Source organism: Panthera uncia, chromosome X (genome assembly GCF_023721935.1).
Source record: "Panthera uncia isolate 11264 chromosome X, Puncia_PCG_1.0, whole genome shotgun sequence".
Taxonomy (NCBI): Eukaryota; Metazoa; Chordata; class Mammalia; order Carnivora; family Felidae; genus Panthera; species Panthera uncia.
Genome location: NC_064817.1, coordinates 11454964 through 11481836, shown reverse-complemented (window position 1 = coordinate 11481836; position 26873 = coordinate 11454964). Strand labels below are relative to the sequence as shown.

The window sequence follows — 26873 nt, the reverse complement described above, 5'->3', positions numbered from 1 at the left end:
CGCTTCACCTTTGCCCATGCTATTCTCTCTTTACGGAACACTCTTGCCCTGTCTTCTCTTGCTTAATGCCCCCCTCCCCCCATCTTTTTAAAAAATCTTGGCCAAAGGCTGTATCTTCCAAACAATCTTCCCTGACTCCACCACATATCACTAGTACCAAAACTCTAGGTTAGGCCCTCACTTATATGCTCCCACAGCATCCTGCCCTCCCCCCTTTGAAACACTCACTCCACTGTATTGGGATTGCCAATTGTAAACTCTACTCCCCCTGCCAACCCCACCTTTACAACCTATGAACCTGGTGGGAGGTTCCATCTAAGTTGTTCTCTATTTTATCCCCAGTACTGAATGCCTGGTCCAGACTTAGGTGTACAAATTCACGAAGTAATAAAGAAATGGAAGCATTTTAAGCAGGGGGTCTAATCTCAGATTTAAGTTTTAGAAAAAACACTCAAGTGGCCATGCGCATGCAGAAGAAACCGTAATGGGATCGGTTGGAAGGAAAGGGTGAGAGAGAAGTTCCAGTTTCTTGGTCTGACCTAGTGCAATATTAGTGGGGACAGAAAGAAAGAAGATACTTTGCATGCTATGGCAGGAAGAGGGGGCACAGAAAACTGGCAACATTCGAGAAGTAATAAGACAGGGGCTTAGTAAACCTTTTGCCATTCCAATTCATTTTCTTTCCTTTTTTTAAATTTGAAGTAGAGTCATCCAATTCAATTTAATTAACATTTTTGAGTGTCTATTTTATGCAAGGCATTGCATTAGGTTATGCGAGACAGAGATTGATAAGATACTGTCCCAATCTTGGATATTCCAAGGGTTTTAGTTGGCTACTGGAGACACAAATACTTTTTTTATTTTTTAATATTCATTTATTTTTGAAAGAGACAGAAAGAGACAGAGCGCAAGCAGGGAAGGGGCAGAGAGAGAGGGAGACACAAAATCTGAAGCAGGCTCCGAGCTCTCAGCACAGAGCCCAAGTCGGGGCTGCACCTCACAAACCACAAGATCATGACCTGAACTGAAGTCAGACGCTTAACCAACTGAGCCACCCAGGCGCCCCATGATACCTCTAGCTTTGATCTTTTTTCTCAAGATTGCTTTGGCTCTTCAGGGATTTTTGTGGTTCCATACAAATTTTAGAACTGTTTGTTATATTTCTGTGAAAAATGCTAATGGTATTTTGATAGGGATTGCATCTAGATTGGTTTTGGTAGTATGAACATTTTAATAATATTCTTCCAATCCATGAGCATGGCATACCTTTCCTGTTGGACCATATTAAGCCAATTCTTTTTTTATGTTATTAAAAAATTTTTTAATGTTTATTTATTTTTGAGAGAGAGACAGAGAGCAAGACAGAGCATGAGCAGGGGGTGGGGGTGGGGGGGGGCGGTGGAGACAGAGAAGGGGGAGACACAGAATCTGAAGCAGGCTCCAGGCTCCAAGTTGTCAGCACAGAGGCCAGCGTGGTGCTTGAACTCACGAACTGTGAGATCATGACCTGAGCCGAAGTCAGATGCTTAACCAACCGAGCCACTTAGGTGCCCTGAGACACAAATACTTTAATAGGAGTCAGAGAGATCACAGGAGGAGGCACTGAAGAGTTTACATTTTGAGGGGCTGTGTATGTGTAGTTTTTCAGTTTATTTGTTTGTTTGTTTTTGCCTACAGATAAGGGCTAGTGGTTTCTGGGCAACTGTATACTGTTGTGGAAAAAACCTTGCCTGGAGACAAAACATAGGGTCTTAGCTCCTCATCTGTCGCTAACCAGGTAGGATGATCTTGAACCATTTGTTTAACTTCTCTGGGCCTTAATTTCCTTATTTGTAAAATGCAGTTCTTGAGTGAAATGACCTTTAAAATTCTATTATTTCATATATGTGTTATATTTTATATACATGCAGCATTTCTAAAAAATTTTCAAATCATTCAATTAAAATGTTCATGTACTCTAAATAGTGCTTTTGGATAAATGTTTTAACTGTGTCCTAGAATATTTAGAAGACAAAGACATAATCTGGTTACAAACTATAAACTTTGGTTTCTTGATTCTAAGAGACTGATGATAAAATTATCTACTTTGGACAATTAGGGACAGTTTACTGGAATGTGCCCCCAACCCCCAACTCCTTGGCTCTTTCAGTTCCTATGATTTTTTTTTTTTTTTTAATTTTGCCTTATCTATCGCCTGGCACAAATGCTAGGCTCTGCCAGAGAAAATAAAAAAAATAAAAATCCTCCAATCAGTCTTTTTGCCCCTTTGATACATGAGTAGTTTTAAATTCTTTAAATTTCAATGAAAAGGAGATACGTGAAGGAGCACAAAAAGCAGGTTTAGAATTAAGAAAAAGAGCAGATCCGCTGGCAAATTCACCTGCTCTCCCAGTCACTATGTTTCTTTCTCTTTGCAACCGAGTAACAGCGTAACAGTTCGCAAGAATGGCCAGTACTGCTAGCAGCTGTAGCAGATGAACCCAGAAAAATCAGTGGCTTCATACAAAGTTGTTTCTGACTTACTTAAAGCGCAACTGGTGGTAAGTATGATGGTGGCGGTGGTGGTCTGCGTGTCTGACAGAGACTCAGCCATCTTAAAAGACTAACTTCCAAAGTCACCCTGGGTGTCAACACGCAGGGGACAAAAGCAGGGCTGAGGAGGGAGGGAGGGAGAAGGGGCTTTCCTGTGGAAGGTTTTTCTGGGCCCTGCCTGATATCACTTCCGTCTCCATTTCATCAGCCCAGTCTCAGCCCCATGGGATACCTAACTGCAGGGTTGGCTGAGGAATGGGGTCTAGCTGTGTGGCAAGGAAGAGAAGGGGCATATTCTGATTAGTATAGTGGGTTTCTGCCATATCCAGAGATATTGATTCTGTCTAGTCATTCCCTCTCAACTCTCTTTCCTACCTCATGCCTGTAATTGTTGACAAAATATTTCAGAGGGGCTTCCTACTTGGTGAGAGTAGTTGGAAAATATTTTTAGAGTAGTGATAGTCATTAAGTAAGCATCTGATTTTTTATGGTGCAACATTCAAGTTTCTCCAAGTGCTCTAATTTCTAACTTAGACTAATATAGTACATTAGTTTGTACAGGGCATACAAACTGGTATGTGCATATAGAGTTAGCTTCAGATTCACGTAACTGGGAATATTACCCTCCTAATGTTATCAAACTTAATGAAGTCAGCAATAAAAAATATTCAGATCTTGGGGCGCCTGGGTGGCTCAGTTGGTTACGCGTCCAACTTTGGCTCAGGTCATGATCTCACGGCTTGTGAGTTCGAGCCCCGCATCGGGCTCTGTGCGGACAGCTCAGAGCCTGGAGCCTCTTCAGATTCTGTGTCTTTCTCTCTCTCTCTGCTCCTCCTCCACTCACACTCTGTCTCTCTCTGTCTCTCAAAAATAAATAAACATTAAAAAAAAAATTTTTTTTTTTAATTCAGATCTCAAGTTTCTTCAGATCTTCAGTCTGGGAAAATTATATCACAATTGCTGGCTTGAGAACTTGCCAGTTAGGTATCACAGGGTGGTTTTTTGTTTTTTTTTTTGGGGGGGGGGGGTTGGCTGCTGTGTTTTATTTCTGGTGTAGAGCAGTGGTTCTCAAAGTGTGATCCCCGAATCGCTGGCATCAGCAGCAACTGAAAACTTGTTAGAAATACAATTCTCAGGTCTCACCTCAGACCCAGTGAATCAGAAACTCTGGGGATGGGACCCAAAAATCTGTATGTTTTCACAAATCCTATAGAGAATAACCTAGTATTCTCTAGTCTAGTTTAGTTAGCTTAATAACTAGTCTAGTTTAGTTAGATTATGGCTGAAACAGTTCATTCCAAGGACCAGGTCAAAAGAATATTATTTGAAATCATTTTGTTGAAAACATACCGACTTTCTTATGTTGCTGTCAATTAAGAGTGCTGTAGAAAACTCACAGAATGAAAAGCTCACAAAGAGAGCCCTGGTAGGTCATTAGGACAAATAGTTTCCAAAGGTGGCACCCATGGAAATCGAAGTTTCTATGAAGCATCTCTAGGGGCTTCCCCAAAAGAGAATGTATTCTTATGTTTGGTTGGTGACTGCTCCTCTGACTACCCAGAATTTGTCTCCAAAAGACAGGAAATTCTGTGTCAGGAGAAATGGTTTTGGAGCTTTAAGACACAGTCAACATCTTATTCATCTTTGCAACTCCATTATCTTTCACAGTGGCTGCCATACAGTAGATATGTAATAAACGCTTATGTTAAATGAATGAACGGATGGAATGAATAGTCATCCCATAGATTCAGGTTCTAAATACTCTCCACTAATATTCCGGGGCCCCTTTGAAAAAACATCCGATTTCAATAGTTTATTCTAGTTACTGACTGCCTTATGTATGTGGCCAGTCTTTCCAGCAGTTAAGAATTGTACCTGTCATCAAATATTAAGAAGGCCTCCAACTTCTCTAAGAGAGAGAGAAAACCTTGTATAAAGATAGTACGTGTCCCGTTTCTTGAAATGTCCACAAAAGAGCTCGGTTACTACATGCTAACCTTTTCTGTGACTAACTTGGGGCCTCAGTCTCAGCACTGTTGACATTTTAGGCTGGATCATTCTCTGTAGGGGACCGGCCTGTGCGTTGCAGCAGCAGCACCCCCATCCCCCACCTGCCCCATACCTGGGCACCAATGTGACAACCGAAAGTATCTCCAGACACTGCCATGTGTCCTCTAGGGGCGGGGGTATAAAATTGCCCAGGTTGAGAATCACTGCTCTAGCCTAAGAGTAAAAGAAGAATCATTTTCTTGCATTTTATTCAAAGCTCTGGAAACAGGCTTCAAGAAAAAGTAGATGTCCCGTATTTCTCTTTAGCTCATTGTTGAGGGCTTTGGCAGTGACAGCTCTATCTATTTGAAATGATTGGTTCACAAATCCTCATTATTTTAGGCCAGTTTTCTCCTTGGAACAAGTTTATCTTTGGAGATGCAAATTCACAAACTCTAAGCATCTTTTTTATACTTAGTGTGATCTACACTGATTCAGCACTGAACTGCATTACAAGGCATTTTTATTTAATCATTTCTAAATAACATAGACAGGCTAAAGGAATGTTGTACAAGTCTATAAAATAGTGTTAGCACTAACAGAAGAGGCTTTATCTATTTCATTACAATATTGTAAAAAGTGATCTAAGTAAAACCTGTACTAAAATATAATGTAATAATAACCTTTAATACCTCCTACCTCAAGATTCTGTCCCTGGAAAGAAAGTCATCATTGCCTCTGCAATTTGCTTCCTGGTGTCTCAAGAATACACTAATTGGGGTCCCTGCGTGCCTCAGTCGGTGCTAATCAAGAATAAGCACCTTGATTTCAACTCCTGATTTTAGCTCAGGTCATGATCTCACGGTCCGTGGCTTTGAGCCCCAGGTTAGGCTTCGCACTAGCAGCAGAGAGCCTGCTTGGCATTCTCTGTCTCCCCCGCTTTCTGCCCCTCTCCTGCACAAGCTCTCTTTCTCTCTCAAAATAAATAAATATCTACAATTTTTTTAATGTTTATTTTTGACAGAGAGAGAGAGAGAGAGCGCGAGTGAGCATGAGCAGGGGAGGGGCAGAGAAAGAGGGAGACACAGAATCAGAAGCAGGCTCCAGGCTCCGAGCTGTCAGCACAGAGCCCGATGCGGGGCTCGAACTCACGAACTGCGAGATCATGACCAGAGCCGAAGTCAGACCCTTAACCGACTGAGCCACCCAGGCGCCCCAATAAATAAATATATTTTTGAAGAGACTACACTAATAATCCTATTTTTTCGTTTATGTTAGATGTTATCTATTTTCTTACGGCTAGTGCATGAGGGTTTACCATTATTTCAAATCCCCTCACTTGTGATCCTCCACATTCTCAATATATTACAATTTTTACCTAAATCATCAATGTTTCACGATGAGCCAACAGCGTCCCCAGACATCCTTGTTGACATCCTCACACTAATGTTCCCTCTCTTATTGTCCGTGTGGGTATATACTTCAAACATTCCTCTTTTTTTTTTTTTTTTTTCATTTAAGGGCATTTTGAGAAGGAGAGAAAAAAGCACATAGCCATCACACATTTAACAGGAAACTAAAGTTATTTTTGATAACTTTTAAAAGATTACATTAAAAATCTCAAAATTTTCTTGTTAGAAAACAAAATCCCTACTTCACCCTCACCTCACGCATTAAGCATAAATGAAAGCTAGGCACTTTGTTTACTTTTTTAAGAAACAAGTGATGCTAACTAGATTGTGGTGATCATTTCACAAATCTACATAAATATCAAATCATTACGTTGTATCCCTGAAGCTAATATAATGCTGTGGGTCAATTATATTTCAATAAAAAATAAATAAAAGGCAGTTTACCAGAAATACTTCATTTGCTCCCCTTCTGTATACTGGCAACACGGTTATCTTTCCTACTTAAGGACAGATCTGTTCTTCTCTCTTCTGACCTTGTTCAATTTTCCTTTATCTGCCTGGGCCACTGAAACCTGGGAAGCATCAGACAGCCTCGCACCATGAAAGTGCATGCTCTTGTTCCATGAGAAATGAGTTTGTAATAAATGTCTCCTGTACCAAGAAAAAAAGGTATAAAACCTGATTTTTACTTTTTCATAAAAAATAATTTTTGTTTCATCCTTAACAACCAAGAAATCAGGACCACCCAGATAACAAAAGCAGAGGATTAAAAAAGATACCCTATTAACATGACAGATGAAGAAGATACTAGGTGAGAATCCGTATAGAAGAAAGCCCACAATTTGGAACATGTGGGAATCAAAGTCAAGCAGTTAATTACTAACAAAGACAGTAACAGTGCTTCTTTTGTCTTCCACAGTGAATGCACAATTAGCACTTAATACTAAGGCTGGGGAAAAACCATCTATAATCTACTGAAAAAGACCATGTGCTTCTATAAATTTTGTTCTTATACACTTGCCAAAAAAAGAGGACATATTAACAAAATAATGGGCCCTGCATTGTTAATTGCTAGGTTGTTTGCAGTTGTGCTGTTGCTATTAGAATTTAATAAGCTATTCCTTCTCCTAAATTAATAAGCAGCCAAGATTATGTAATAGCTGCTTTCAGCTGCTAATTATTTTTCCCATAATTCCTTTCCCCCACTACCCTCCCACCCCCACCTTTTCTTGGCTAGGAGCACCAGAGACTGCCAATATGTCATCAGCAAGACTCCTGTCTTCATTTTCAGAACCACAGACCTACATTAGGAACATAACCAATGACTTTAAACTTAGAGGTGGTTATCTTAGGAACCTCGTTTGTACAGAAAAAGAGAAAAACAGCATTTGGATCTAGAGGACAAGTTTTCATTGCATAGTATTAGATCTATCTTTGAACTGACTAATGGCATCTGTTTTGTGTAGTAAGGGAGAAATGGGGCATTAACATGTGACTTTGGAGAATGACTACTCAGGAAGCAGAGAGAAATTTGGGCAGGGGGCTTAAAGACCACAGAAAGCCAGCTCTGTGCCTTCTGTCGATCACTTGTTTAATATCCCAGCATACATTATCATATATATTTGTAGGAAATTTTCCTAGCAGTATAGTTGTGCTCAAAAGGGAAGGTATTATACATTTTTATTTTGTCAAATAAGGGCATTAAAAATGCCCTCAAATCCCTACTATATACTATCATAGTTTTATAGACCTTTTACCACACAAAAAAGAACACAATCCCTAATAAAGGATTCCTTTAAATTGATTAAATTTAGCTTCGTGGAAAACGTAGCATTTCTTTTTCACTTTGGGCCATTAAAAAATTCTGGCGACTGTGTTTGGGAACCTCTGCAAAAAGGGCATAGCTCAACAAAAGCAATTTTCTAGCTTCCTTTGTAAGAACCTAGGTGACTGGGGTAATGAATAGCATTCAACATGAGAAACCCGTGGCTGTTCAAGCAAGGTCACTTAATCCCGTGGGGCTCCCCTTTCCTCATCTGTAAAAGATGAGTCGGACTAGATGATTCATCCATTCTTCTCATTCAAAAAAATACGGACATCCATTATGTGCCAGGCACAAAACTCAGCACTTTGGTTCTTAACAAATCTATCATTTTATAGTCCTCATCGGTCAACTCCCATTTATTAGATGTGTTATCTATCAGGCAGTGAACTAGGTTGGGACGCAAAATGAATAAAATTCAAAACGTGCTGAATAGAGGCAAATGGATACGTGGGGATGCAAAATGAGTAAAACTCAAGATGTGCTAAACAGAGGCTAATGAACGTGTGGGTGAAAGAGGGATTCGTTCTTACAGGGTTTGAGGGTGAGGCTTCATAGATGTAACATTTGAGAGGAAGTGCATGCCAGGCAGAGCAAGTCTTCGGCAAGGCTTAACTGGAACACAGGCGGCTTTGGGGGCGGGGGGCGCGAGTCCGTGTGAAGGAAGTGGGATCTCAAAGACGAGATGCGGTCGGGGCTTTTCGGCAGAGAACGGACAGTAATTCATCAGGTCCGCAGCACTGAGGACTGGCGAGACAAGCCCAGGGAAAAGACACTCGCACGGCTTGGGGCAAAAGGTGTCTAGGGCTGTAGCAGTGCAATGGGAAGGACGTGCAGGATTCCAGGCAGTTTGGAGGCAGAATGATTGCAAAAGGCCCTCTGAACGCGTGCACGAGCTCCTCGACAGAGCTGACTTGTTTTCCCCAGAGGTGCAGCACTCCCTCACTCTCCTCACCATCACCACCGGCAGTGACGCCTCCCCGCCCCGCCCTCTTTGGGCACGGAGAGTTATCGGAGCTCGAACTTGGCTCTTGGCGATCCTGACCTTCCCTGCCCCGCACAGCGGGGTCGACAAAGGGCACCTCGGAACCCTGCGCTCCCACCACTGGATAGGTGAGGTAGCCGCCCGCCCGAGTTCCGAAGGTACGCGCAGGAGCGCGCAGGCGCGCAGGCCTCGGCAAAAGCCGCTTCCGGGTCACGTGGCCTAACTTCCGGCCGGGACCACGCCTCTCGGTAGAGACGCGGCCAATCGGCCTCCTTGGAGTGCGGTCACCTGCGCTGCCTCCGGTGCCGTTGGCAACGGTCGAGCTGCTTCCCGCGCGTCGCCCAGCCCGCCCCTCCGCTCGCCGCAACCCCGGCTCCTCCCTCGTCCGGCCCACAGGGCGGGGTCTGTCGGCTCGCCCTCCCCTCGCCGCCTAAGCCTTCCCTCTGCCAACTGGGTCTCCTCCCCGCGGCAACACGGCTTCTCTTCCTCAGCTCGGCGACAGGGGCTTCCCCTCAGCCGCCGCCGCCGCCGCCCCCGTCGCAGCCGCCGCCGGCCGAGCCACGCCGTGCCCGCGGCCCGCGGCCGCCGTAAGTCCCGGGGAGCGAGCGGGGGCGTCGGGGACGGGGAGGCGAGAGGGAGGATTGGGCGCGCCCTCCGCCGCCCCGCGCGCGCCCCGACGACCCCACCCCGTGTCTGGCCGCTGGCCCCCCAGTGGGGCGCCGCGGCCGGCAACTCACTTCTCTCCGCGTCCGCGCCCCTCTCCACTCCTCACCGCGCCCCGAGGATGCGGAGCCCCCGCGGCACCTGTGGTTCGGGAATCACCTCAAGTTTTGCGGGGCATTTTCGGGAGGGGCTCGCGGCCCGGGGCGGCCGAGGACCCTTGGCGCCCCCTGCGCGGCGGCGAATGCCATTGTCTGCCCCGCTCCTAGCCCGTCACCTCGCTCGGGCTCGGTCAGTGATGGAGTGCGGCCCCGTGGGGCGGCGGGGAGGCGTCGGAGACGGCCGGACGGAGGAACGCTGGCCCTGAGCCCGCTCCGCGGCCGAGCCTATTGTTTTTAATACCAATCTCGAGGAACTGGGGTGGCCTGTGATTTGCGGCAAAATCAAAGCATTAGTTTTTAACTCGAGGGAAGGAATACTTGTGCTTCGCAACCGGGTATCGTCCCATGTTAGCACATAATTATTTTAAAGAGTGAATTATTTATTCGCCCTATGAAGTGGTAGGGAGGGGATACAGACAGCCTTGAGCTCGTACTCTTTTTCCAAAGCAACCCCCACCCTTCCAGGTCATCAGGGTCCGGGAATAGGGGTCTGTTGCTCTCAAAGTTCTGGTAACGGGTCTGCGTTAAACCCGTTGTCCAGTTGATGCTTTACTTGCTGTCCCCCTTCGAATGCCGCTATCTTAACAGGACTCGTATGGGGGGCACTTTGATAACAAGAACGTCGTTCGTTTATTTTGTGCCAGGGAAGATTTGAAGTGAGGTGTAATAAGCCGATTTTATTTAACTTAAATATAGAGTATTAAAGTTAAATTGCCACCTCATAAATTGCTAAATATCTTTCTTGTTGATGCCCGTTTGGATTAGTACGAAAAACGTCACTAATTTCTTAGGGAAATTTAGAGCCCGGTTTATTCTAAATTGGTTGTGTAAATTTCCCCACCCCATATTCAAATTTAAGATGGTGTGGTGCATATTAAGAATCAGGCTGGAATCTTGTAGTAACGCTGTTAAAGGAACTTAAAATAGTTCACAAGGGGGAAAAAAAACCGTGTCTGAATTCTACCTTTAAATTACTTTTGTAGAAACAATGCCTACCTGTTTGCAGTTGAGAAGACCAGTTGAATTACAAAAAGCTTTCCTTGAAAATTAAACATCTAAACAAATCAACAGATTCGAGATTCCAAATACACATATACAAAATAGTTTAAGTAAAATACACCAGAATTCAGCATCCACTCCATCTGTAGATGCCTTTTTTAATTGTTTCAAATGAAGTATTTCGTGTAATGTCTCTGCATGTGTGTACCTCTTATTTTGGCTTTTAGAGGTTTATATTCTCTGTCATATTATTACAGTAGCCCACTTTATTGTGTGCATATTTATGCTGGAATTTTTAAAAAGTGAAGATGAGAAGAGATACTTAAACATCAGGCTTTTATTAGGAAAAATGTGCCTTTGTGGGGTTTTCTCTGGGTTAATATTTGAGATCTTTTGTTTTGCTTAAGATATATAAGCATAAACTGAAGAGGGCATCCTAAGTGATAGCAGTCTGTCTACAAGTAATTCAGCCTGGAACTGGAACAGCCTCACGGTGAAAAACAGGACTAGATCTGCTGTTTCTTTCAAATGTGTCTGAACCAGTTGGTGTCAACAGTTCTCTTTTGAAGCATACAGAGAATGTGAAATGTATAGCCCTGGCAGACAGTAGTTTCTGAAATTGTAAGAATTATCTTTCTTTTTCCTCAAAATTTTCACTCTGGCTTTTTACCTGTCCCCCCCCCCCCCCCCCCCCCACTATTCTCTAAACTTAGGTGGAAAGGGATGGGGTGGGAAGATTTACATCTGGTCAGAAGATCTTTCTACAAGAATTTCTTTCTACAAGAATTTCTACAGAATTTCTACTGGCGTAGAAATACTGATGGTTGCTAATCATTTGTCAGTCAAAGGCCCTGCCCCCAAAGCTTCTCTGTGAAACATGTCCTCTTAATCTCTACTGAATCAAAGTGTTGCATGTAATCTTGGTTCTATTTATCTTAACAGATGCAGTTTATGTTGCTTTTTAGTCGTCAGGGAAAGCTTCGACTGCAGAAATGGTATGTCCCACTGTCAGACAAAGAAAAGAAAAAGATCACAAGAGAACTTGTTCAAACCGTTTTAGCACGGAAACCGAAAATGTGCAGCTTTCTTGAGTGGCGAGATCTGAAGATTGTTTACAAAAGGTATAATTTTTATTTCTCAGAAAGATGAAATAGTAGAATCAAATATTTGGTCACTTGTAATGTGGTAATGGCAGACTTTTAAGAAATGACATTTATAAATAATGAATGATTTAGATGAAAAAGGTTTAAGTCAAAGCTTTGTATTTTTAAAATAACTGCTATTTTGCTTGATTACCCAGGCAAAAAGATAAAATCAGGAAAGTCGATTGAAAACTAATTATGTAAATAAAGGCATAAATGATTATTACTATTTAATCTTTTTAGAAAAATGCAACGAATTTATGTCTTTGCAGGTGAATATGGGGCCGTATTTTAAATGGTGTAATTCTCTGAATTTAAACAAGCCTTTTCCCTCCACCCCCTTCTTGAAAATCTATACAGTAATGACTGATACTTGACATGCCTTTTTTCAGACTTTTACAATCTTATGAACACAACACCTTGGATGCATAGACCATTTCAGTCATATAGATGTTTTGAAACTATGTATATACAATATCTCTTTACTAGTGTTAACTGATTTGAAGTATACTTGTGGTGGAGGTGTAATTAGATCTGATAATTTTGGGAAGAATAGATTTTTAAATTTTTGGTGTTGCAAAATGTCGCACACATTTGCTTGAACGCTAAGCTTTTATTTTTTATTTTTTTTAAGTTTATTTTTTAGAGAGAGAGCGAGTGAGCGTGAGCAGGGGAGGGGCAGAGAGAGGCGGGGGACAGAGGATCCAAAACAGGATCTGCAGTGACAGCAGAGAGCCCGATGCAAGGCTCAAACTCACAAACCTCGAGATCATGACCTGAGCCGAAGTCGGATGCTTAACCGACTGAGCCACCTGAGGGCCCCTGAACACTAAGCTTTTAAAAAAATGTACGTCTTGGGGCGCCTGGGTGGCTCAGTCGGTTAAGCATCCGACTTCGGCTCAGGTCATGATCTCACAGTTCGTGAGTTCGAGCCCCACATTGGGCTCTGTGCTGACAGCTCAGAGCCTGGAGCCTGCTTCGGATTCTGTGTCTCCCTCTCTCTCTGCTCCTCCCGCTCTCATGCTCTGTCTCTGTCCTTCAAAAATAAAATTTAAAAAAAAACCATAAAAAAATGTACGTCTTTATTAATATCTGAAAGTCTTTCAATACCTTAAAATACATTTCTCAAGATTGGGCTAATCAGGTTAAAAGAAATATAATTACTTTGCTCTCCATTTCCCTTCCCTTACAAATAATTTACTGGATTTAAGATGAGTGTTTCTGCATGTCAGAAATTGTCTTCTGTAGGGAAGTGCAGGGAACTAACAGGTATGGGCTACAAGGAGAGTTGAAGAGAAGTCTGGGTTTTATCTCCATTTCCTTTATTCCACTCTAGGTATGGATGCGTTTTTTTTGGTGGGGGAGATGGCAGAGGAAGTAATGGAGATTATAGGACATCGAGAATATTTTAAATACCATAAACTCCTCTTTCCAGTAGAATAAATTTAGTCATCTTTGGGTGATTTTGTATCCAGTGTTTGTTTTAGTACTTGTTGAGAAAATCATAGCATTTTAGAGCTGAGAGAGGTCTTAGAATAATCTAGTCAAGTGATTGTTTTAAAAAGCTTGTTGCCCCCAAGGTTAGAACCCTAAATGAAACAAGTGGAAGTGGAGGTGCTCTCATGAAATCAGGACTGGGATCTTATACCCCTGCTCACTTGGCCTGTACCCTCTGCATAGGAGAAGTGTTTTTTTTTGTTTGTTTGTTTTAAATAAAACGCTACTTTGTTTTTAATGTTTATTTTTGACACACACACACACACACACACACACACACACACACACACAGTGTAAGCGGGGGAGGGGCAGAGAGAGGGGGGAACACAGAATCCAAAGCAGGCTCCAGGCTCTGAGCTGTCGGCACAGAGCCCAATGTGGGACTCAAATCCACAAACCGTAAGATCATGACCTGAGCCGAAGTAGGATGTTTAACCAACTGAGCCACCCAGGTGCCCCTAAAATGGCTACTGTTGATTAAACTTCAATTTTAGAAAAGAAGAATTTGGGAGACCTTACTTGTTCAAGGTCACGTTCTAGTTAGTGACTGACATGGAGACTAGAACTGAAATATTAAGCCTGGAGGCAAAGGTTTTAAATGGGGATGAGAAAAGAGCACATATGTATTTCTTAAAAGATCCTTGTAATAGGAGAATGGGTAAGGGGAGCACCGGGACTGGCACCTGAGGGGTCTCTTAAGGAGACCGCATTATAATGAGGCCCTGAAGGAAGACTGCTGCTGTGTGCACAGCAGGTGGAGAGAGCTGTTACTATGAGGTAAGTTTTAGAAGACTTGGTGGCTGCTAAAAGGGGGGAGGGCAGTGATTCCACATTTCTGGTTCAGCTGACGGGTAAATAGGAGGTAGCAGACATGTTGACTTTGCGATGCCTGTATGACTTCCATTTGAAGATGCCTAGTTTTCTCGGGGCGGGTGTGGAAGTCAGGGGGGGAAACGAGGCATAAAGTGTTAGATCACCAGCATTCAAAGGGCAAGCAAAGGGTGTATTGTATAGGGTCAGTAACGTCAGGGAAAGGGAGAGAGTTTTGCAAATTAAGTTACCATTGCCAAAATTGCAAAAACAGTTTAAATGAAGAAAAGAATCTTTTAGGTTTTACAATGAGAGTTCATAAAATGCCATCTGTGGGAACATTTTCAGTGAAATAGTAGGAACAGAAGTCTCGAAGAAATGGAGCAAAGTGTGAAGAAGAGGTGGAGACTTTTAAACACCAAGTGTAGACTATTTGGGGAGCTTTGCTCCGAAGATACGAAGAGGTGGTAACCACCCATAGATGCAGGAGTCGGAAACAGGGTTTTTAAAAAGGTGCGAGTGACTTAAGCTTATTTCTAGATAGGGGAAGGAGTCCCCCGTGTGGAGGAGGAAAATACCAGCAAGGGAATCAATCCCAGGAATCGAGATTCATTGCAGCAGGCAATGGCCTGTTAAACAGAGGGAAAGAAAGCACTCATTGGTATTCCCGCACACAGGATTCAGCCCACCTACGTCGGGCCGCCACTTTTTCTTATGAAGGGCTATAAAGGGTAATCTAACCTGACTCTGATACTTGTATCAAGCGGCTATAAACAAAAGGTGCACTTAAAAAACAGCTTTATTGAAATAAAATTCACCTACAGAAGTTAGAATCTTCAGTCAATTTTTCGATACATCTGCCCCATTTCATACTGAAAACCTCATGTTTTATATTTAAGGACATATTCTTTGTAAGGACATATTCATAGAAACAGGTGATTTTTTCCCCCTTAGTCCAGCTGGAAGAGAAGACCTTTTTAAGCAAAAGAGCTATCACTTCTGAGAGATTGTGAACCAGGACTCTGGCTGTTCCTGTCAGTAAGTGGTCTTTAGGTCTTCCTTCCCCCCCTTTGTCTCAGCCACATTCTTCTTGCTGAGTATTTCACTTAAACAGTTCCCCCTCTTGGGGAGCAGGTTGGGGGGGGGGTTGATAGGGATAATATAGCTGAAAATACAGACTGAAAATCAGGGTACTTGAGTTCTGCTTGGTTCGCACCCTTAACTAGTTTTGTAACTTTGAACAAGTCATTTTTCCTTTTTTCCTCATCTCTGAAATAAATGCTCTTGAAGATCCCTTAAAGGCTGAAGAGTGTATTTTATGCAGCATGCTACGGAAGAGGCACTAGATTAAAGTTTTACAATGAGTTTAAAAATACATAGGTCCAAATTACTAGTTTGAGAATTTGCCAGAATACCTTCTTTTCTTTACTAACAAAATAATTTTTAATGACATACCGGTGGGATTGAGAACAGTTTCGTTACATTCACCCATAGTCAGCTGACACTTAGCTGACTGCAGAGAAGTCATGTGTTTTGAGTATAAGAATAGGCACTTTCAGATGTTCTCTGAGTGCCAGTAATTAGAGTAAGCCTTAATCCACTGTGCTAAAAATAACCAAACATGCCTTTCTTCTTACTAGTCTATTATTAATTTTACTTCAGATTTAGACTTACAAATATGTACTAAGAAAAAATGAGCTCATAATTGAATTTTTTAAAAAGCATTTGGCTCAAAAATAGGGTTCTCTTGGTAATCTTTTACTAAATCAGTGTAACACCATTTACTTCACTGCCTCTTCAAACCTCTTAAAATACTGCCTATTCAGTTTTAATGTTTGCCAGGTGCAGGATTACTCTATTTAATACAGTTCCTGGTTATTGTTTTTAATATAAAACTTGGGCTTTGGAGTCAAATTGCTGTTCCTAGGGAGGTTACTCAATTAAGCCTGGGTCTCCTGTAAATGCAAGTAATAATGGTATCTTTCTAGAAGAGTTGTGAGGATTCAAATAGTAAAATATGCAAAAGCCTCAGCTAATATTTAGTGTCTCATTCAGAGGGAGGACTCAGTGAGTCTTACCTGTCACTATTCTGTTTCTTCAGTAAGCTTTCTGTAAAGTGGTGTCTTAGAATCCTGATAACTAGCTGTTCACTTACAGCAAAGAATTTGTTTACTTTGATGGTCCTTTGTCCATTCTACATTTAGGTAGAATTGCAGGATTTTTAAAATACTATCAGCTGATGCTTAGACACATCAGTCCTGGTGGTATTGAAAACAGTTCTTTAATTTTAAGTTTATTTATTTTGAGAGAGAGAGCAAAAGAGAGAATATCCCAAGCTGTAGCACAGAGCCTGATGCAGGGCTAGAACTCAAGAACTGTGAGATCATGACCTGAGCCAAAACCAAGAGTTAGACACTTAACTGACCGAGCCACCCAGGAGCCCCCAGTCCTTGTGATAGTTAAGTTAATATTTCCAAATGATTCTACAGTTGAAGACCGATGACTAGTATTTCAGTGCTGTTTATTTGTAAGAAGGCAGCACTGGCAGTACTGTGGATGAGGAGCAAGGACCATGGGGCAAGCATTCGATTACTTAACATTAGCATTGTCGAAATGCTGACAATTAAGACTAAAAGGAATTTTACTATTAGTAACTGACTTAGTAAATTCTTTCTAATGGGATTATTGAAATAGCACCCTGTTCATGTGCGCTGTTCATGGCTGTTTTTTTTTATCTACCATTTTAATGCCAGTTCCTTAAATTTTTAGTTTGCTTAATTCAGGGACTTGTAACGTATCATTTGTATCAATTTCCCCAAATTCAAAACTATTTGGTGAGCATGGGTTAGGGAGGATGGAGAATTGAAACATCCCATTGCCTGTTAAACAGATAAAACCATAGGGTAGGAAAGAGAGGAAACACTTTGTTAAAGTTGGAGGTGGTGCCCTGTTATGTCCTTCATGCTAATAAATGAACACATTGGAAAGCCCCCTCTCTAAGACTGCAACAGACTCTCCTACCATTTTAAATCTTACTGAATGTGTGAGTCAGAATGGACACAGCAGAAAAGTCAAGCTGTGGATGACAAGGGAGTCCCTAAGGTGGAGTGGGAAAAGGCCTGGAGTTGATGTCCGAAGATCAGATTTCTTGTCCCAGAGCAACCACTTGGCAGACCCTGTACTCTTGGGGCCTCAGTTTTTTTGTCCTCTACCCCCCACCCCCAGTCAAGGATGATGGTGCTTGCTGTTGGAAAGATCAAATAATTGATCTTAATCAGTTGATAATATTAAAATTAATAGAGGATTCTGTAAATACTAGTTACTCTCATACTGAAGAGCAGAAATTCATTGGGTTCCAAAACAGATTATGTGTTTGCATATATTATTTTCCATCAATGCTATGAGCAGTAGTTGCTCATCGTGTTTCCCAAAAATCCCTTAAATGCTCCTCAGTGAAAATTACAATCTAAACTGAGACTTGTTAAGAATGTCATAGGTGTTTTGTTTTTTGTTTGTTTCAAAAGCCTTTAATACACTTAAACCATTTGAAAATGTTCTTTTAATCCTCCTCAAAGGACTTGGTCATTGTTTGCTATGCCTCAAGGTTGTCTTAAGTTTTGGCTTCCTTGAGTCAAGTATAGTCTAGTCCCATGTGCTACAATCCTAATTTGGAAGAGAATATTTACTTTTCCAATCTTATTCTTCATGAAGGGTAAATAACCAAAACTTTCATTTAACAGGTAGAACTTGGAAAATTTGAGGACAGGTTTCAGTTTTCCCCTGTTCTCTTTCTCTAACTTCTGTAAAAACAGAGCTGTTCTTTTCTTGGAGTTTATTCCACAGATCTAGAAACCACCTTTTAAAAAACAATTTTATGCTATTAGAAGTCAAGATAGTAGTTACCCTTTGGGGTGGCAGGTGGTGAACTGGAGAGGCTAGGGGAGGGGATTTAGGAGTTCGATAATCTGTTTCTTGATCAGGGTGCTGATACACAGGTGGGTTCACTTTGAAAACTCCTTAAGCTGTACATACATGATTTGTGTTCTCTTTGTGCATATTAACGCTCCAGTAAAACATTTTGAGACATTGGCTTCGCATTGACAATATCTTCAATAAGTCCTTTAGTCGGAAAGTTTATCTTCTTCCCTGTTTACTTGTAGTTTGCATTAATCACAGTGCATTTTGTTTTAGTTAAGTAAACACAAGATCGTATTTCATACAATTGAGGGCCGTTGTATTTCATTCAATGTGTTTTGTAACTGGGTCCAGCTATGTTTTAGAATATTATATGTATTTCTATGAATATTCTTAGAAAGGAGCCTGAAAGGAAGAAGAGCAGAATAAGTTTCTCTTTCTAGATGGTGTGATTTGAGTGATTTTTTTTTTCTTGCCTGTACCTTTCAAACTTTCTCTATATGCATTCATTACTTTTGCACTCCGGGAGGAAAATAATCTACACTGTTGTAAAAGGGAAAATGAATTGTTTAAGTATGGGATCTTTCACAATAGGGTATGAAAATATATTTAGAAAACATGATTATAGAGTAAAATTTTTTCCACATTTGCTTTTGTTACAGATATGCTAGTCTGTATTTTTGCTGTGCTATCGAGGATCAGGACAATGAGCTAATTACCCTGGAAATAATTCATCGTTATGTGGAATTACTTGACAAGTATTTTGGCAGTGTGAGTAGTATTTTGTTTTAGAAAAATGAATGCCATAGTATCTTTTTTTAATCTTTTCTGTAACAAGTTTATTATTTGATTGTCTTGGGGATTCTGACTCTTTGAAAGTAACTGCAGGAGAGGGAAGGGCTGACTCTGACTCTTGCCAGCGTGCACAGCCACTTAACTGCCGCAGTGCTTGACCCCGCTGCCTCATTTGATGACGGTCGTGAGAATAAGGTTTAAAATAGTGAAACGGAAAGGAGTTCAACTGCAGAGATTAACATTCTGGAAGTGCTTAATATAGAATTTAGATTTGGTAAGCAGTCACGATCACATTATCCGGGAAATACGTATTTAAAAAGATCAGTTTTTGTGAGTAGAAAATTATTAAGTTGCCCATGTTGGGAGCTTCCAGAATCAGGTCTTTCTTACTTAGCTTGTAGGCGTTGTATTTCCAAGTACTTGAGATTTGAGAAATATGCTGACTAAATTGATGATGCTTAGTTAGCAAGATTGCCATCTTTAGAGAGAATTAAGATGGATTTGCTCTGATCAGATTTTATTCACTACCTGATAGTGGGTAAGTACCTTTTGCTTTTTTCAGTTTTACCATTGTTTTCCTTGCTTTTCAGGTGTGTGAACTTGATATCATCTTTAATTTTGAGAAGGCTTATTTTATTTTGGATGAGTTTCTTTTGGGAGGGGAAGTTCAGGAAACATCCAAGAAAAATGTCCTTAAAGCAATTGAACAGGCTGATCTACTGCAGGAGGTAAGCTAATCAGAGTTCTCTTCGCTGGGCAGTAGCATGTTTTGCTCTTGCCAGGGAAGTCTCAGTTGTGCTCCCTCATTCGTAGACTCTCAGAAATTACTCTGAAGCATGCTTGGCATGTAGTGTCCATGTACAGTTTCTTGATGGGAATATGTGTCCATCTCATCAACTCAGTTATCTGTGGATGGATTGTTTACTTTGGAGATGGTCTGTCATAATGATGGCCCATTTTTGGACCCTAAAACACGAGAGTCTGAACCTTTAGAGGACAGACTAAGAAGGGAAAAGATTCATCAAGATAACAGGAATTTGAGAACTCTCCATCCGTTGTTGTGAATTACTTACTTACGGTAACCCCTGTTCTCCATCAGTTGACTGTGAGACTGTGGTGTTTTCATCCCAGATTGGTTCATATTTTCACCTCATGTCCATTAAGTGCAAGTGTTAGCCAAGCAAATGACAGTGTTATAATTACACTTTTTGTAGACGTCTGTAGTTTTATGTTAGCAAGACTAACTAAAAGGTAGTTGGCCTTCTCTTGGCTCTTTTGAAATAACAAACCGTGTTCTGTCAAATGACTGTGTTCTTATTTTGCCTTGATATCTATCACGAGAGCCATTTATAAACCATCTTCCCTTTCCAGTTTCCATAGTTGTCCTGGGTTAACTGTGTATTTGTTGTTTCTGGACCTTCAATTTCCAAAGTTTAAAGTTTCACAGATAGGGCCACCTTTTTCAAAAAACTTAAGGATACCTTAATTCAGATACCAAGTTGAATTATGCTTTAGCAGTAATTGTGGTTTTAATCAAATAGAAAGGAGTAGTGAATACAAAAAATGTATGTTTTCATTAAGATAATTGCCTTTTTTACTATGAAAGGAGGCTTTAAATGCAGTTTTTTAGCATTTCTGCTATAACAGAAATGTGAACTAAGAAGAGTAAATCTCTTTTTGTCCATTATAATTTCTAGTGGGCCCCTGTGGGAGGAAGGGCCTCAATAATGGCTCTGCATCAGTCACTGACTGGGTCAGTTGTGAGGATTGCTCAAAGTTGGGACGATATCATCCAGAACATACACCTGTCAAACGTGAGACAACACATTGTGCGTGTAATGATCTCGAGGTACCAAAACAGTGGTTAAGATGCCTGCACCAGTGGAATCTTTGGTTGGCAGCCCTGATGCCATCCGCTGTCAGTAGTGAAAGGGGCACGGCGCCTTTCCTGAGTGCGTACAGCTCGCCGCGGTGCTTTATTCATTGATTGCAGACATGTCACTGGGGAGATTCTTTTTTAACATCTGATATTCTGACCACAAGCTCATATGTGGTTTTAAAGTTAGCACCCCCTTATTTTGCTGTTTACTAATCAGACTTTTCTAAAAATTCGGTTAAAAGCAGAATCAGGAACTATGAATTTTTCATTTTGTCTCTTCCCTTGTTCACTTTTATATTCTGTTATTATGGAGCTATATTATGTCAGATCCTGGTATTTCCTCCAGGTTCTTCATCATTTCTTGATTAATTCCATCTGCCTTAAAACATTTTAAAGTTCTTGAAGTTCACCTTTTAATATATTTTTTTCTGGAGAGTAGTGTTTAGGGTACTGATCTCTCCTGTGTCTGGACTGTTGTTTAAACTACTGGGAACTTGCTATTGACTTTGTAAATACAGCAAATGTACTAAGTTTACTTTATAGCATGTGTTGAGTATTTGATGTATCGGGGATAAAAACGTTAGTTCAAGTCCATATTTATTTGTAAGTGTGTGTGTGTGTGTGTGTGTGTGTGTGTGTGTGTGTGTGTATCTCCCCTATTAAAGTATTTTAATAGTAAATAATACCTCCCTTTTTGAAGCAGTATTTTTTTTATCTTTAGTAGAAAGGAGTAGAGAGAAGCATGGGATGTCTATGGTTCCATGTAAGATTTTCCTTACCCTGTCTCACCCTAGTTTAAAAAAATTTTTTTTGACTGCTATTAATTACAGTTTCTTACCTTTTGAAGAGAACTTTTGCCCAGTTTCTTATCTGTGACCTTAATGTCATTTTGTACATAAACCAAAGTGATAGTACATTAAGACAGTTTCTATTTGGTGTCTGAATAAACCATTTTTCTCAATGTAGCCATTCAGTTCTTGAGGAGGCAGAATGTGGCTAGTCTGTTCTGAATTTAGAGTGAGTTATAATACATTGCAGATTAAGGCTTTTATGAAGCCAAGCTAAAGTCTCTTTGTGGCAGTAAGGCTTCAGATGATTCTGTTCAGGTTAACCTGTTACTCATTTAGCTTATTTGCCAACATACTGTCACAAATCCAGGGATGACAAGATGATTGTTTCCTAAAATAGATTCATTTATATGTTGATACATGATACATGTTTACATCTCTAGGAGAGTATTTGAATATTATGTTCATAAAATAGTGGAATAAGATGAGAAAAAGCATTCCACAGACTGCTAAGTTTCTAAAATTTCTAAATTTGCTAAAAATTTCCCTTTTACCCAATTTATATAAACATGTTTTGATTTGTTTAGGTAGTCCTTTAACAGGCAAACAGGGCAGACCATCAGGTGATAAAGTAGGTTTTCTCTTAGCATACTACATATAGTCAGTCATGAGATCAGGTCTGGACACTATGACAACAAAAAAGAACTATGAAATAAAAAAAAAAAAAAAGAACTATGATGAGAGCTAATGCTTACTGAGTATGTATTTGTGAAGCATCCTGTGCTAATCGTCAACATGCCCTGAGAAAGATCATGAGTACCTTTTTAACAGATGACGAAGGAGAGGCTCAGTGAGGTTCCAGCAACTGGTCCTAGCATTCCAAACCCAGATCTGCTAGACTTCAGAGCTGTGTGAAATCTTAACCACTAGCTCTGTCCATCTCTCCCTTCCCCCATCGCCCCCCCCCCCCCCCCCCCCCCCCCCCCCCCACTTTGTGTATTGTCTTGGTATGTGTATTTTAAACCTTCTGTTTTAGGTACCAACTTCTGTGTTTTTCAGGAATAAAGAGATTAATCATTCTGGAGGTTTTTCTGTATGGAACAGAATAGATTTTCTAAGATACCATTTTTTACCTTTTATACTGAAGATTTTCATTGTCCACATTATCGGTAATTGGTATTTTTCAGTTGGATGCATAAATAATAATTGTTTAAATCGTTTCTTCTCGGATTTATCTAAACTCCTGGATTTATAGTAGCTCTTTTGGTCTTAAAATTTGGGATATAGTATTCATTTAGCCTATGTCATGAAATGATTTTGCTTCCAACATTGTAAATATGGCTGTAAAGACACTCATCTAAATGCAAGTTTAAATTTGTGGAGGGCCTAATTAATTACTTTTCCATGTATTGTGACTTTTCTATTTGGTGTCAGGTCTTTTACTTGAATTGACTATTTCTAGACACCAAAGATGCCTTTAAATTTATAATGCAAATATTTGTTGGCTTGATGTTACATGGGAAATCGCAAAATAATTTTGATTTTAGACCTTTTAAAATCTGTGAAATATACATTTCTATCCTTAAGAATGTTTTTCTTCAGAAAAATTTCTCTTTTACCTGATTTGTATATATGTCACATAGTTTGTTCAGGTAGTCCTTCGTTTTATAGACTAACAGGACAGACAGTCAGTGGATATGGTAGCTGTTCTATTAGCATATTATAATCAGTAATGAGAACATAACATCAATGGGTATTTGAATAATTGCTACAATATCAGACACTGTGATCAAATAATAAAGATCTTTTTTATTTTATTTAATTACTTGGTAAATAGTGGTTCAGTTTTGACATTTCTAGACTGAACTGTACGTGTATTCCTCGTGGTATTTGGTTCTGTGAATACATAGATTTGGGGGTAAAGCCCAGAAAAATTGGTCTATTATCCAATTTTTAATGTCTGTTGGAATTTAACACGTTTTCTTAACATGCCACTGGTACTTGATTCTTAAATTACTAAAGTGCAACATGCTGAGATTACTAAACTGACATTCTTTGCAATACTTGGAACATTCCACCTCTCCACCCACACCACCAATTAAGTGCCTATTTTAAGCCAGCTTTTTGTGGGGGAGGACCTGGGGGAGTGGTACAGTTGATTTATAAACATACATGTAATGACCAAGGAAATGTAGAGTGCATTTTCTTTGTAAAGTCAGGCACTTACCAGTTTTTCTCTGCTCCTTAATTTTATAGAGCCAGAATGAAGAATGGGGAGGTTTGTCTGAGGATATCTTATGATAAAGAGCAGTCTAAGGCTTTAGTCCCTTTGACCCCCAACTTATTTCTTGGTAACTACTAAATTTACCATCTTTGTGGCATGGATAAAGTGGGGTGTTATGCAAAGACTGTTGCACGTGAGATGATTTCAAGTCCTTGCCTGATCCGTGAAGATCAAATAGTTAAATACCGGGCGTCGGGCTTTAACCTCAGCGGTAGATGCATGATGGTGTTGATCAGCGCTTTGAGATGTGTCAGCCTTTCTTTTTTATACTAACAGCATCATTTTGAAATTTGTGGGGGTTTTCCTTTTGAGCTTTGTTTGCTGTTGGTATTGTTTCTCACAAAGTAATCTGAGAAATGAAAAATAAGTGAGGTACCAAAAGCAAGCATTACACTTATGAATTTGCTTCTACTTCGAGATGATCCACTTTATGAATAGATTCACTCAGATTTGCAGTTGTTAATCTGCCTCAGCTAGAAAGTGGTGCTCTGTGGAGAATTAGCGCTGCTAAAATTGATTTGTTTTAGTGCTGGGGCTGCATGATATATCTTAGTACTATGCAACATCTTTGTGGAAGTAATAATAAATCTGTTGGACTGCATAAAAATGGAAAGGTAAGAATCTTAGAAAAAGTGATTTTTAAAAATGAATCTTTTGTAACCTAAAATTATCTTTAAGTAAATAAGTACTTGGAGTATTTAATAACATGCCTTTTAGTATAAAGTTGGGGGGGGGGGTTAAATTAAAATCTTGTTAATTAAGAATGGGCATGCTACTCAAACTCAAGAATATTGTACATTGTTTTACAATAGCTAGATATGTTCAAATATTTACAATATCCTTTAACAGCAAAAAGTGTTTTGATATAAATCCTCTTAGGATTTGGTTTAATAAGACAAACTCCTTTGATTCCTTTGTGATTTCCATTGTTTGTTAAAGACTTTAAGCCTAACCGTTTTTCTTTTAAATTGGGTTAAAAGTTAACAAGGCCAGCGTATTTTAATTTTTTTTAAGTGTATTTATTTTGAGAGAGAGAGGGAGAGCAGGGGAGGACCAGAGAGAGGGACGGAGAGAAAGAATCCCACGCAGGCTCCATGGGGCTCAAACCAACAAACCATGAGATCATCACCTGAGCCCAAATTGGGAGTTAGACGCTTAACTGACTGAGCCAGCCAGGCGCCCCCATATTGTAATTTTTTATAGGTAAACTTGATTGGGGTCTGCTAGAACAAACTAGATAAGTAAGGTTTGGTTACATTAATGCTTGAAATAGAAAATACAGAAAGGCAGATGCAGAAAAAACAAAAGGCAGAACAAATCTTGTCTTTCATTTTACGCTTTATAAGAAACAATTTGGCCAATGTCCTTGATCACTGGTTTTCAGGTTCTAATCATTTTGTTCTAGATGTGTTTTTTGAGCTCTGTATTTGCCTGCTTTTCAGAATTTGAGGATTCCCCCCCCCTTTTATTTTTATGAGTTAAATGAGTTTCATTTTAACTCATTTTGAGCCTGCTCTTGCTACTCTGGGCTAATTGTAATAATGAAAAGTTGGAGTAACTTAAAATCAGTAGCTGTAAATCTGATTTTCAAAGATATTTGACAAGAACCCACAGTAAAATACATGTTTATATCACAGTAGTTACACGCACATAAACTGAAAAAATATTTTGTTAAATAATACTTTTATTTCTTGTGTTGCAATCTCACATTTTCTCTTCTATTTTCTTCGATGCTGATCCTGATCTACTAAATTGATTGCATGAGGCCTAAGACTGGCACCTGCAAAGAGCATATTCCTAGCCGTTGGTGGTGATTTTTTTTTCTTTAAAAAGTACTTTCTGAAAAATTTCAAGGTTTGAGGGTTTTTTCCCCCCTACTGACACATTCTTTTACATTTTCTTCTATTGTTTCCTCTATTGCCTTTTTTTTTTTTAAATGTCCATTATAGAAGAATGAGCAAATACAGGTACGCACACTAAAACATAATTTTACCCATCAACCAGGGACGATTAGATTAACTCAGTGGTTCTCAACTGGATGGGGAGTGGGGCAATTATGCCTCCTCATGGAACATTAAACAATGCCTAGACATATTTTTGATTGTCACAACAGGCAGTGGAGTGCTACTGGCATCTAGTAGCACCAAGGATGCTGCTAAGCGTCCAACAGTGCCCAGGACAGCCCTCCTAGAATAAGGAATTTATCCAGCCTCAAGTATCAGGAGTGCCCTGCTTAAGAAACTTTAGTTTAATTTAACACAATAGGATATATATACAAAGATTCCATTTACATTTTACAGACCATATATCTTTTCAATATAATATATAGTCCAGAGTATAAATGATTGGCTGCAATGAATCAAAAGCAGGAGGGGGAAAAAAACCCTAAGGACAGTAAAAGAAGGACAAATGTGCTTAATAAGAACATGTAAATGGCTATAAAAATCACCTCTGTGAGTCAATGAAATCACCCTTACTTGATAACCAGTGCCTGGGGAGATAATCTGTGGTTGACTTCAACACCTAACCCACAGCAAAGCTTGTGGGTTGTCACTATATAATTTCGTTTCCTGAACAATAACCAAATCTGTTGATGTCTGTTAAGGTAATTGAGTTTTTACATGGAAACAGAATTGAGTATACCCTGCAGGCAGTTAGAATATTTTTTTAATTTTCTGCTGTTTTCCCCATTCACTTTAGGGATTTGATCATTTTTTTTTATAGGAGGAATAATTTAAATGATCAGAATTTGCAAATACAGGCTTTTATTGTACATGCAGACTTTTTTTTTGTTGTTGTTCTTCTGTACCTTACTAGCCTTCAAGAACTTACTTAGCAAAGATAGAGAGTTTGAATATTTGAAATTCAGTGATTCAAAGAAATCTTTTATGTTTTGAAAACCCTAATCAAATTTAAAGCATTTCAAGTCCTGATCCAAATGGAAGACCAAGGCAAATACAATACAGTTACCCTAAAGTATGCTTAAAACTATTTCAAGTCTAAAGTGATATTTGCTAATTAGTCTGGTTTTTTTAATTTGAAAAGTATAATTAACTGCCAGAGAAAGTAATTTGTCCTTAGTATTTTATAACTAACAGGTTTTAGAGCAGGGTTTACAAGATGGTAGTTATCCCTATCATTTTTTTTTTTTTAACGTTTATTTATTTTTGAGACAGAGAGAGACAGAGCATGAACGGGGGAGG

The 26873-nt window shown here is 39.9% G+C and overlaps 1 protein-coding gene across 4 annotated transcripts in view; it reads left to right on the top strand.

Annotated features, from left to right (window-relative positions):
* The first annotated feature begins 9113 nt into the window (after positions 1 to 9113).
* Positions 9114 to 26873, top strand: part of AP1S2 (adaptor related protein complex 1 subunit sigma 2) — a 28178-nt gene continuing 10418 nt past the window's right edge. For 3 of the 4 annotated variants that reach the window (XM_049643497.1, XM_049643498.1, XM_049643496.1), the window contains exons 1-4: positions 9114 to 9327; positions 11503 to 11681; positions 18587 to 18695; positions 19310 to 19447. In XM_049643497.1, the coding sequence (XP_049499454.1) occupies positions 11503 to 11681; positions 18587 to 18695; positions 19310 to 19447 (426 nt within the window). In that variant the 5' untranslated portion in view covers positions 9114 to 9327. Of the gene's footprint in view, positions 9328 to 11502; positions 11682 to 18586; positions 18696 to 19309; positions 19448 to 23642; positions 23738 to 26873 lie in introns of all 4 variants that reach the window. The other variant, XR_007460452.1, reaches the window with a different exon arrangement.